Consider the following 13,102-nt stretch of genomic DNA (forward strand, 5'->3'; position numbering starts at 1 on the left):
ACAATGTTCTGATTTGTATTCAGGAAAGTGACCGCCCAGATTTGAGTACCTTCATGGAGAGCGGAGAGTGGGTCATGAAGGATTATCGAGGATGGAAGCACATGGTGTATTATACCTGCTGTCCTGAGACTCCCTACCTGGATATCACCTACCACTTTATCATGCAGCGTATTCCTCTTTATTTTGTTGTGAATGTCATCATTCCTTGTCTCCTCTTTTCCTTCTTAACTGGATTGGTATTTTACTTGCCAACTGATTCAGGTAGGAAAAGAGTATATCAATGTTTTTGACTACATTCTGCAGATATTGCTGGGAAAAACTTATTCCATTCCATTAGAAGTGTAAAATGCAAGCTTGAGATTGTTTCTGTTATGTTTTGTAACTTCAAAACATTGAATTAATTCAAAGGAAACAGGGAGGGTCCAAGAAATATGGGTGTAGCTTCGTCTTTACTTTGTGCAAGGCATACATGCATCACATTGTGGCATGGTGATGAGGGCAATTAACATATTTTTGAATATAACCCATAACTATTTGTTTAAATGAACAAGAATGCTTAATCAACCAATATATGTACAAAATTACTCAAATATTTCTGAAATATTAAATACATGACAATTTCAATTTCTGATTAGTTATGTTCTTTCTCCTTCTTGCTGTAGAGATTTACTGTGTTCTAAATTAGTTTTCACAAGTGTTACAAATCTTTCTCTTTGTCTCTTTCCTGAGCAGTCCATTAGTGATCACCACATTATACACTCAATAGCCACTCTATTAGGTACCTCTTGGCCACTTTATTAGGTACTGTAGAACTTCAAAGTTCCACACTGTACGTTCGGGGCCCGCTTTTCTGCACACCACTGTTGTAACACACGGTTATTTGAGTTGCTGTTTTCTTACTGAGTTATTGAGTGTATGTTCATGGTCTTATGCTGCTGTAGCCCATCCAGTTCAAGGGTCGACGTGTTGTGCTGACCTGCACACGACTGTTGTAACACGTGGTTATTTGAGTTACTATTGCCTTCTTGTCAACTTGAACCAGTCTGGCAATATTCCCCTGAGCTCTCTCATTAACAAGGTGTTTTCATCCACAGAACTGCCACTTACTGGATGACTTTTGTGTTTGTGTGTGTGTGGGGGGGGGGGGGTTGCACCATTCTCTGCAAACTGTAGAGACTGTTGTGCATGAAAATCCCAGGAAATAAGTAGCTTCTGAGAAACTCAAATCTCCCCATCTGGCACCAACAATTATTCCAGGGCCAAAGTCAGTTAGATCACATTTCCTCCCCAGTCTGAGCAACAACTGAACCTCTTGACCATGTCTGCATGCTTCTATGCATTGAGATGATGCCACATGATAGGCCGATTAGATGTTTGCATCAATGAGGAGGTGTACTGGTGTACCTAATAAGGTGGCCACTGATTGCATATTTCAGCATCATTTTAGTAAAATATATTAATTCTCATCTGTCCACTGCTGTTTGTTTTAGTTTCTCCTATTCAGCCATATTTCCCCCAGTTTATAACCATGGCCCGACAACTTCATTCCCACATTCGTCCATGAACTCACCCTCATTCCCATGTATCTCACTTTTGTTCCAATGATTTTACAGATCTCATCCTTACCCTTGTGCTCCTTCATGTACACTTCTTCATTATGTTGCTCCTTCATGTACCTCACCTTCTTCCTAGAGTCTTACGTGTCACCCACTCATTTTCCAGCCCATCTCACATTTGGTCCCTCATTCTTTCCCTGAACTTGTACCTACATCCTCTCTCTCCATACCTCAAATTCACTCTCTCATTCTGCCACGTATTTCATAATCTTTTTCATATCGAGTTTACTCATGAACTTCCTATGTAAGCCTTATAACTGCCAAGTCTTATTTATTTTTTGAGATTTTTCATCTGTAGTCAGTCTTCCTCATTTATTCTGCAGTTATTTGTTTCTTGGTCTTGTTTCAGCTCCTATTTGTTCCATCAATTTGAAAATTCTCCCTAGACTCACTGCAAATAAGTTCACGGTGGGAGATGTCCTCCTTGCTGTTGTTTCACACATTTGTTTAGAATCACAGAGTCTAGAAAACCACAGCACAGAAACCAGCCCTTTGGCCTATCTACGCTATTCAGAACCACTTAAACTGCCTACTCCCATCAACTTGCACTTGGACCATAGCCCTCCATATCCGTCCCATCCATGTACCTATCCAAACTTCTCTTAAATGTTGAAATCAAAATTGTATCCACCACTTCCATGCTCTCACCACCCTCTGAGTGAAGATGTTTCCCCCCATGTTCCCCTTAAACATTTCACCTTTCACCCTTAATCCATGACCTTTAGTTGTAGTCTCACCCAACCTCAATGGAAAAAGACTGCTTATATTTACCCAATCTAAATCCCTCATAATTTTGTATACCTCTAACAAATCTCCCCTTGATCTTCTATGTTCTAGGGAATAAAGTTCTAACCTGTTCAATGTTTTTCACGACTCTGAAAGGATATGTTTTTTTCTTGCAGGTGAGAAGATGACTTTGAGTATTTCAGTTCTGCTGTCTCTGACTGTGTTCCTTCTTGTTATTGTTGAGTTGATCCCTTCAACTTCCAGTGCTGTGCCTTTGATTGGCAAATACATGCTTTTCACAATGATTTTTGTCATCAGTTCAATCATCATTACTGTTATCGTAATTAATACTCACCATCGCTCACCAAGTACACATACTATGCCACAATGGGTACGAAAGGTGAGCCATCTTTTGTGTTCAAAGTATCAGCCAGTTAGAAGTAACACTTAGAACCAGGAAACTGGAGAAAATTGCTCATTTCAGCAATAACCGTGGAGAACCATTTATGAAGTTAGTTTGTTACAAGGCACACAAATAAACAACATTTGGATCAACAATTCATAATATAATTTGAATTTACAACTAAGAAAATTTGAGTTCATTGTTAAACGGGTCAATATTGTAGCTCCAATGATGTGGCCAAGTGCAAGGTCTCCTGGTTTGAGACAGTAAGACTAATCTCACTCTCACTTTGATGATCAGCTCCTCTTTGTAACAGTATAATTATAACAGAAAGCACAGGGAGTGCAGCTCCAACTGCTGTTCTAAATGGCTGTTGTTATTTAAATAGAGACTGTCCTGAGAGTGAATATATTCGATTTGGACTTTTCATTATCAAAGTTATCATCTTCAACCTCCAGCAGTAGTGCTGCACTCTTGCCAATAATCATTCTCCTTTCCTGTCACTGTCTCAGGGTGGATCATGCTGTTTGCAATCTTATTGTCGTTCTTAGGTTGATCTTAACGTTCCTTATTTTCTTCACCACAACTTCATCCTCTGAACTACCATTCTACTCTGTTTCGCCTCATTAACACCGATTTAACATCCAAGCTCGACAGTTCCAATGCTTTCCCGGCTGCCTTTTTATCTTGACTATGACTCCTGACCAGTCCATACTACCTCCTGTTTTCTCTCCGATGCTGAAGTCCTGCTTAGGTATCACCTTTGCTCTTGCTCATAAGCACATTCTGCTTACACAACTTGGATGCCTTCACTTACTTGGTCCCCACTCTCTAAACTCTCAACTTAATCACTTTCCTCTTCTTTTTAAGGTTTCCTTAAAACTTACTTTAAAAACAATCTTTTTGTTTCTTTTTCTAACATACCCTTTTATGGCCTGGTCTCCTTTGTTTTTCATTCAGCCATGTGAGCATTGTAGAATATACTTGCAATGTTCAAGACGTTATATAAATGCAAGTTGTGGAAAAGTTGTTTGTAACAGCATACATTGATTATTGAACATTATTTATACATTTTCTATTATGCAATTCTGTTTTACAGATTTTTATTGATACTATACCCAATGTTATGTTTTTCTCAACAATGAAACGAACAGCTAAGGAGAAGCAAGAAAAAAAGATATTTACTGAGGACATTGATATCTCTGACATTTCTGGAAAGCAAGTGACAGGAAACGTAATTTTCCAAACACCTCTCAGTAAGAACCCAGATGTCAAAAGTGCTATTGAGGGAGTCAAATATATTGCAGAGCACATGAAGTCTGATCAGGAATCAAGCAATGTATGATTTTTTTGTGTTCTTAATATACAGTATATTTAATTCCTGTTTCTAATAGTTGCAAATCTTGATATACATACAGTATATAAAATAGAAAATTATATGCTGTTGAGCCTGACATCACTAATGGGAAAGTTTCTGGAAAATATCTAAGGGACCAGATATATGAATATTTTGATAGACAGGGATTGATTAGGGATAGTCAGCGTGGATATGTGCATGTTAGGTCCTGCCTAACGAATGTTATAGAGCTTTTTGAGGAAGTTAACAGGAAAGTTGATGAAGGCAAGGCAGTGAATGTTGTCTGCATGGACTTCTGCAAGACATTTGACAAGGTCCCGCATGGGAGGTTGGTCAAGAAGGTTCAGTCACTTGGCGTTAAAGATGAGGTAGTAAATTGGATTAGACATTGGCCTTGTGGGAGAAGCCAGATAATGGTAGTAGATTATAAACCATAAGATATAGGAACAGAATTAGGCTATTTGGCCCATCCAGTCTGCTTCTGCATTTCATCATGGTTGATCTGTTTTCCCTCTCAGCCCAAATCTCCTGCCTTATCCCTTCATGCCCTGACTAATCAAGAATCTATCAATCTCTGCCTTAAATATACCCAATGACTTGGCCTCCACAGCCACCTGTGGCAACAAATCCCATAGATTCACCATTCTCTGGCTAAAGGCATTCCTCATCTCTGTTCTAAAAGGCTGCCCCTCTATCCTAAGACTGTATTCTCTGGTCTTAGATTCCCTCATGTAGATGGTTGCCCCTCTGATAGGAGGCCTGTGACTAGTGGAGTGCTGCAGAGATCGGTGCTGGGTCTGTTGATGTTTGTTATCTATGTCAATAATCTGAATGATAACGTGGTTAACCAAACCCACATATTGGTAGATGACACCAAGATTGGGGGTATAGTGGACAGCAAGCAAGACTATCAGAGCTGACAGTGGGATCTGGGCCAGCTGGAATAATGGGTTGCAGAATGGCAGATGGAATTTAATGCAGGCAAGCACAAGGTAGGCAACAAGGGTAGTTCTTACACAGTGAACAGTGAGGCATTGAAGTGTGTGGTAGAACAAAGGGGTCTGGCATTACAGGTCTGTAATTCTTTGAAAGCGGAGGCACAGATAGATGGGATTGTAAAGAAAGCTTTTGGCCTTGTAAATCAAAGTATTGAATCCAGGAGATGGGTTGTTATGCTGAAGTTGTATAAGACATTGGTGTTGCCCAATTTGCAGTAGTGTGTGTAATTCTGGTCACCTTCCGACCTGAAAGATGGAAATAAGATTGAAAGGGTACAGCGAAACTTTACAACGATGTTGTTGGGACTGGAGGATCTGAGTTATAAGGAAAGATTGAATAGGTTAGGACTTTATTCCTTGGAATATAGAAGACTGAGGGGATATTTGATAGAGGCATACAAAATTATGAGGGGTATAGATAAGGTAAATGCAAGCCAGCTTCTTCCACTGATGTTGGGTGGGACTACCACCAGAGGTCATGAGTTAAGGGTGAAACGGGAAACTTCTTCACTCAGAGGATGGTGAGCGTGCGGAACAAGCTGCCAGCATAAGCGTGCAAGCTCGATTTTGATGTTTAAGAGAAGTTTGCATAGGTACATGGATGGCAGGGGCGTGGGAGGCTATGGTCTGGATGCAGGTCAATAGGGGTAAGCAGTTTAAATGGTTTGGCATGGATAAGATGGGCTGAAGGGCCTCTTTCAGTGCTGTACTTTTCTATGACTCCATAGTTCAAAAGTTTTATGATATACTAAGGATATTTCTGCCACGCTACTCAACATCACAAATGACATGCTAAATAATGTAAGCGTTCTTTGCATCGTTTTCAATTTATGTGGAGCCTCTGTGACAACTGACAAGAATATCCTTCTTGAATGTCTTTCATTTATTGTCCATCTGAACAGGACAACACTTTGCGCAAGTTTGATACATGGTTATAGAATTCCTTCCAAGGATTCTTCTTCTCCTCCCTTTCTGTTCTTTATGGAGTTCCTTAGGGACCTATCCTTACAAACATATTATATTCAATTTAAGTGATGCCACGCATTAAATCACTCTGTGATTCAATACCAAGATCCACCTGTAGCTACCACTTCCCTTGACCCCTTCAGTATAAGCATGCTGTAAGAATGACTTCTCATATCTATCATTGTCTATCTTTCACTGAACGCACGTCTTTAACATATTGGAAAATTTAACATATTAGAAAAAAAATAAAAGGGTTATGTGTTTTCTGCCATAGATGTATTTTTTCAGATAAAATGCATCCCTTTTCCTTACTTCTTCAAGATGTGCTTGCAGTCTCTGCATTTGTTTGTGCCTGGGATGAGCAAACAGCATTATGAAGGACCCCACACACCCCTCATACAAACTCTTCTCCCTCCTGCCATCTGGCAAAAGGCACTGGAGTATTCGGGCTCTCACGGCCAGACTATGTAACAGTTTCTTCTCCCAAGCCATCAGACTCCTCAATACCCAGAGCCTGGACTGACACCAACCTACTGCCCTCTACTGTGCCTATTGTCTTGTTTATTATTTATTGTAATGCCTGCACTGTTTTGTGCACCTTATGCAGTCCTGGGTAGGTCTGTAGTCTAGTGTAGTTTTGTGTTGTTTTACGTAGTTCAGTGTAGTATTTGTGTTGTTCATGTAGCACCATGGTCCTGAAAAACATTATCTCGTTTTACCAGCAGTTATGGTCAAAATGACAATAAAAAGTGACTTGACTTCTTACCAATACAGTATCCTCTCCACCACCAAAACTTCCTTCCTCCATCTCCATTAGTATTGCCTATCTTTCTTCAGTCTCAGCCCATCAATTGCTGGAACTGTCAGCTCCGTCTTCACTTCCAGACTCAGTTATTCTAATACTGTCCTGGCTGGTCTCCCGACTTCTACCTATAAACTATGGAAACCCATCTCTCTACAACTGTTATCCGAGCTTGCACTAAGACCCTTACAATATCACTGGTTTTCATTGATTGTGGATACGTACCTGAAGATGTGAAATTTAAAGTTCTCATTTTTCTATTAGACGGTCTGTCACCCACTCCAATGCTATCCCATGGCTTCTCCTCGCCTTAACTCTTTAAATTCCTTCAGTCCTGTAACTCTCCAAGAAACCCAATCTCCCCTAATCCTTACCCATTTTCCTTCATTCCATCATTGGCAATAATATTTTAGACCTCCTTTGGCCCTAAACTTTGGAATTTCCTTCTGAAATGTCTCTACCTGTCATCCACTAACACAGTCTACAAATTTTACTTATGTTCCTTCTGTTCATATACTGCATTGCTCTAAGTTAACAAATTCCACAACACATGCTGGTGATAATAAACCAGATTCCGATTCTAATCATTTCTGGCTCAAAGCTAAGTATTATTTCCTTGTGTGTGAATGTTTTACAATGTTAAAGGTATTCTATAAATTAAAGTCATCATTGTCGATATTTGATGCAAGTTATCCATTAGTAACACTGTATTTTATTCTTTGAAAATTATTGAAAATCAAGGCAGATGATTTTTGCAAAACCAAGTTTAAAGTTTAAGTGATAATTTGGAGAAAGAGGATATAAAATATTCATAAGGGTTTTTAATATGCCTGCAGATGGAAATTAACATCTATTTAATTTTTACTTCATTACTAGGCTGCAGAGGAATGGAAATATGTTGCGATGGTGATTGACCACATTCTGCTGGGTGTCTTCATGTTGGTTTGTATTACTGGCACAGCTAGTGTGTTTGCTAGCCGGCTCATTGAACTCAATCAGCAGGGCTAAGTTATCATGGTGAACAAACAATGCAATGCTGGAATATCGATCCATAGGTTTGGTGTTGCAGTTGTAGTCCGTTCTACAAAATATACTGTTTGCTTTATTTTAGAATGAAATGTACTTAGGGTATTTGAATATGTAAAAGATGTAATTAATAGACAACATATGATCATTAGTGATTCGTGAATAGAAATTATTAAAAAATGCCTGAAACATGTGACGTAGAATAACTTTTTAATACGTTACAAAGAAGCTTTTTTAAAAAAAAGTTCAAGTAATTAGATGGGTAGGCACTTTAAATTTGATAGAGAAATGTGAATTGCTAAGAAAATAAAATATTAACTTAAACAAATACGTCCAAAGATTGTATTGTACATTTAGAACTGTAGTCCTGTTGTATAATTTAAGTGTGTGTTTACAGATCATCAATAAATATTCAGTGTGGTATTACGATAAAATGTTGCAATTCTTAATTTGTTGCAAATACTATGAAGTTATTTGAAACTCAAGTTTAATTTGTCACAAAAAATCAAAACTATATTGTTAAAGGTTTTGCAGGCATTTCTCTAGAAATCTTAATAACATCCCAAGACTTACTTTCTTTGCCATTGTATTAGCTTTCCCAGAAAATGGAAACGGTTAGCCTTGTTTTAATTTAGTAGGAACACTAGTACAATGGCTGTGTTATAATTGCACCATCCAGTTAAAGGTGACCTACTCGACTGGCCTCTCGCTGCTCCCTCCTCCCCCCCCCCCGTTACAGAGGCTAGTTCTGTCTTAAGAGGTTTTTGTATTGTACATGGTGAAAACACACATTAGTTTCTTAGGTACGAGGAAATCTGCAGATGCTGGAATTTCAAGCAACACACATAAAAGTTGCTGGTGAATGCAGCAGGCCAGGCAGCATCTCTAGGAAGAGGTACAGTCGACGTTTCGGGCCAAGACCCTTCATCAGGACTAACTGAAAGAAGAGATAGTAAGAGATTTGAAAGTGGGAGTGGGAGGGTGAGGGGGAGATCCAAAATGATAGGAGAAGACAGGAGGAGGAGGGATGGAGCTAAGAGCTGGAAAGTTGATTGGCAAAAGGGATACAAGGCTGGAGACGGGAGAGGATCATGGGACGGGAGGCCCAGGGAGAAAGAAAGGAGGAGGGGAACATCAGAGGAAGATATAGTGAGAGGGATAGAGGGAGAAAAAAGAGAGAGAAAGAAAGGTGGGAATAAATAAATAAGGGATGGGATAAGAAGGGGAGGAGGAGCATTAACAGAAGTTAGAGAAGTCAATGTTCATGCCATCAGGTTGGAGGCTACCCAGATGGAATACAAGGTGTTGTTCCTCCAACCTGAGTGTGGCTTCATCTTGACAGTAGAGTAGGCTGTGGATAGACATATCAGAATGGGAATGGGACGTGGAATTAAAATGTGTGGCCACTGGGAGATCCTGCTTTCTCTGGTGAACAGAATGTAGGTGTTCAGCGATCACATTCTTTTTCTCTCTCTCCTTTTTCTCCCTCTGTCCCTCTCACTATACCCCTTGCCCATCCTCTGGGTTCCCCCCCTCCCCCTTTTCCTTCTCCCTGGGCCTCCTGACCCATGATCCTCTCATATTCCTTTTGCCAATCACCTGTCCAGCTGTTGGCTTCATCCCTCCCCCACCTGTCTTCTCCTATCATTTTGGATCTCCCCCTCCCACTTTCAAATCTCTTACTAGCTCTTCCTTCAGTTAGTCCTGACAAAGGAACTCGCCCGAAATGTCGACTGTACCTCTTCCTAGAGATGCTGCCTGGCCTGCTGCATTCACAAGCAACTTTGATGCGTGTTGCTTAGTTTCTTAGGTAGCTGTTTGCAAAACCAAATACTTTGAGCTATAATTTCAGGTCAGGGATTACGAATTCATGAGGGTAACAGTTAAGACATTGAGTGGGTATGATGAAGGGGGCCTTTACACCCTGAGTGGAGTGTAGCTGACAGAAAGAGCAGTGGAATGAGTGTCGAGGAGTATTTGAATCCCCTGGGCATGGAAAGGTATGGGCTTAATACAGATGGGTGTCCCACCAGTCAGCATTGACGTGGTGGCTCGAATGGCCTGCTTCCTAGCTCCATGATTATGAATCAGTAACACTGATCAGAGTGATCACCTGCAGCCAGAGTTTGCATTCTCCTTGGCCCCGGCAGAGAAGGGCCGACAACCAGAAATTACTTGCAGGAGAATCGCAGAGCAAACCAGAAGGAAATGTCTCAGCTGGCAGCGTAAAAGGACAGAATGCGACCGGGTTGTTCTGACTAGAAAGGACGAGTATCTCCCTGCCTGTTGCTGCTTGGGAGATTCCGCGTTGTCTGCGGGCCGGTGGCGGGAGCTTCGTTGCAGGGGTCCGGGTCGGCTTGCGGCTCCTGGCTCCGCACACGTACCGCTGCCAGCGGAACACGGGCCGGGAAGGAGGAGCCGGAGTCGGCCGGCTTGCGGCGCTTGCATTGCCCTCCCGTTTATCCTTCCCTGGGTCGCACACTTTAAAGTTGCGTTCCGAACCCACCCACTCATCCAGCTGCAAGCATTACATCACTGACACCGCCAGAGACCCGGATTGACACCAAGGCAGAACTTTAGGCAAATTGCACGGCTCAAGTTTTAATAGAACATGTCTGACCCGTCTGCTAGCCCGAAGGATCGGCCCGAGGCCGCCGAGTAATGCAAAGAGCGGAGAGGCCGCCTGTTGACGGTCAGTAAAAACGGGAGGGAAGGGGAAGGGGAAGGGGGACAGCGGCAGTATTGTCATTGTATTGCACCCAGTCAAGAAGTTTCAGCCTCTTGCCAGATCTATTCTAGGTGTGGCTTTTCATCTGCGTCTACGGAAGTCTCCGGCACCAGATGTAGGCGCACCTCGCACAACCGAAGTTTGTTTTGTCCCCGATCAGGCTCTTTCGGAAGATTTGTGACGTGAGGAAGGCACTGCGCGCTGGGGTGGGAGCCGAAAAATGTACCGACCAGGACTGGAGAAGAAACAGTTGTTGCCGGAGTGTCTTTAATTACGTAGACAGTATCATTTAATAAAAGACCATTGTTAAAGTGATGTTGCAGTCAGAGTTGAAAAACGTGCATTTAGAAAGGGTGTATTTTGAAAAGACGCCGTATGCTCACTTTGCGGTCATTTATTTCGTTACACGGTTCTCCTTTTGTTCCATGTGTTTTATGCTGCTTTTGGACTTTACAGATTGTAAATTTTTACTTTCGAATGTTGGGAGTGGGTAGGCGATACTGGCCTGCCAAGGAATTTAGCATACATACCACTTGAATGCAACGATTCAGTAAATCGTTTCTTCGCCTTTCTCGCCCACCCAGAAACCTATCTTTAAATCGAGACTCTCATTGCTTAAATTGTAACCGACCCCACTTCCCCGCCCATCTTTTTTATATATAAATCAGAAACTAGAGATCACACATTTTAAATTTCTGCCATTACTATAACAGCTGAAGGCCGATGGTAATCTGTACTTGGACGTCGCCTTTTACTTCCACTGGACTACATTTCATCCTGAGCACGTTTAGGAACATTAAAATTTTGCTGAGAATAGGATGTATTGCAGACTATGGATGCGTTTGCCCTTCACGTGAGCACCACTTAAAGGACCCGACTTGTTTGAAACTAATCCAATTTTTGTGAGTTAGCTGACCTTGAGACATTTGGTCTTGTAGACATTTTCTGTTTATTTTTGCAGCTGTGACAGATTATATCTAAAGACTAAAGTTACATGGGTCTGCAGGTTCTTAGTTGACCGATTATTACAAGAAAGCAAATGTTAAACAAAATGCTTTACTGTCTACATTTTTCTATTATCTTGGTATATGTTTCTGCTTTTAGTTTGTCTTGTTATACACAATTGGTACCAGCTGTCTCTCTTGGACTTGGAGGCACAAAGTGGAACCTTCAATTGTTTATCAATAAAAGATCGCCGCTGTGACCTAAAGAACGAATGTGCATGAGAGTAAAAGTAACACTTTCATGTTTAATAAACTAGTTGAATAACTATCCTGCTAAGATGATTCGTGCCTGGTGTGATTTAATAGTACTGCATAAATTAAGCTAGAAATTGGATGCAAAATAAATCTGTTTATTCTGGTTTATTGGCATTTAGTTGGAGGGTGGCTGTATGGTCACAATGTGGATTTGTTTCTCAGAATCACGTCTATTATCACCGGCATGTGTCGTGAAATTTGTTAATTTAGCAGCAGCAGTTCAATGCAATGGCAAATTAGTTGGCTTTGGTGTCTCTGGAGTCAACTTGGTCTCAAAATAATTTTACAGCCTATATTACTTTAGAATGAACTGAGAGTACAGTCTTTATTTTTGAGTGAAAATTCTGGCCTGAATTTGTTTAAACTCTGACTGTAAGTGTCAGAAAACAGGTATTATGAATTTAAATATTATGATTTAAATTCTTTTTAAATCTTGACTAAGTTCTCCAAATTGTAAAATGGCTGTTTTCTAGGCCCATTATTACGATCTAATGTTGGATGAACATCAACTATAAGTAGCAGGAAAAGGGGAGTTTGTGTTGAGTTTTCGTTCTTTGGTAATAATCTCAGTCAGTGATTAACTTTAGAACAGGAATAGGCTAAAGTTGTTCTTATTTATAAAATGGACCATGTCAAACTCTTGGCATCCCTGAGGTAAATCTGTACTGATCATTGCACAATTAATGCTCCTATTCAGTTTGATCCACCTGTTCAGACTCTGGTGATTTTATTACTCTGAATCAATCTGTTGATTTGAGATGAATTCAGCAGATTCATATTTTTGTCTTGTCATCTCTATTCCCCTCAATATTCATTTTTTTGCCAGAACTTGTATTCATTTGGAACTTGATTTCTCATTGCAACGCCAACTCCTATAACAGAAGAAAAGCATTTTTCTGCTTACAGTGTGTTGTTGACTTCACTTCCAGAGTTTCACTCTATTCCATAACCATTCAAACACAGTTGGAGCCATACAAATTCCTGAGTTATTAAGTAGATGACAACCCACAGCAAACAGATTGATCCCCAAAGGACTCTATAGATAAATATTTGCCTGTGGCTGCCCTTGTGTTTCTTCTCCCTCAATTCCATCGCATTAAGGATGTGGAGAATCAACCAATGGTAATTGGAGACATAAATCAGCAAATGTACTCCATTGATTTATATAAATATTGACGATGATATGTGATGTGAATTATGTTACTTGTAATTGTCAAAGTC

General features: G+C 40.6%; 2 protein-coding genes across 4 annotated transcripts in view; both read left to right on the forward strand.

Moving 5' to 3' along the window:
• Positions 1 to 8,222, forward strand: part of chrna1 (cholinergic receptor, nicotinic, alpha 1 (muscle)) — a 40,215-nt gene extending 31,993 nt beyond the window's left edge. For both annotated transcript variants that reach the window (XM_072259645.1, XM_072259643.1), the window contains exons 6-9: positions 24 to 261; positions 2,519 to 2,742; positions 3,845 to 4,084; positions 7,745 to 8,222. In XM_072259645.1, coding sequence (XP_072115746.1) covers positions 24 to 261; positions 2,519 to 2,742; positions 3,845 to 4,084; positions 7,745 to 7,876 — 834 coding nt within the window. In that variant the 3' untranslated portion in view covers positions 7,877 to 8,222. The remainder of the gene's footprint in view (positions 1 to 23; positions 262 to 2,518; positions 2,743 to 3,844; positions 4,085 to 7,744) is intronic.
• Positions 8,223 to 10,307: 2,085 nt separating this feature from the next.
• Positions 10,308 to 13,102, forward strand: part of LOC140199561 (WAS/WASL-interacting protein family member 1-like) — a 123,637-nt gene continuing 120,842 nt past the window's right edge. Inside the window, exon 1 of one of the 2 annotated variants that reach the window (XM_072261832.1) lies at positions 10,308 to 10,586. The gene's annotated coding sequence lies outside the window, so the exon portion shown is untranslated. The remainder of the gene's footprint in view (positions 10,587 to 13,102) is intronic. The other variant, XM_072261835.1, reaches the window with a different exon arrangement.

This window comes from Mobula birostris, chromosome 6, assembly GCF_030028105.1.
Source record: "Mobula birostris isolate sMobBir1 chromosome 6, sMobBir1.hap1, whole genome shotgun sequence".
NCBI lineage: Eukaryota > Metazoa > Chordata > Chondrichthyes > Myliobatiformes > Myliobatidae > Mobula > Mobula birostris.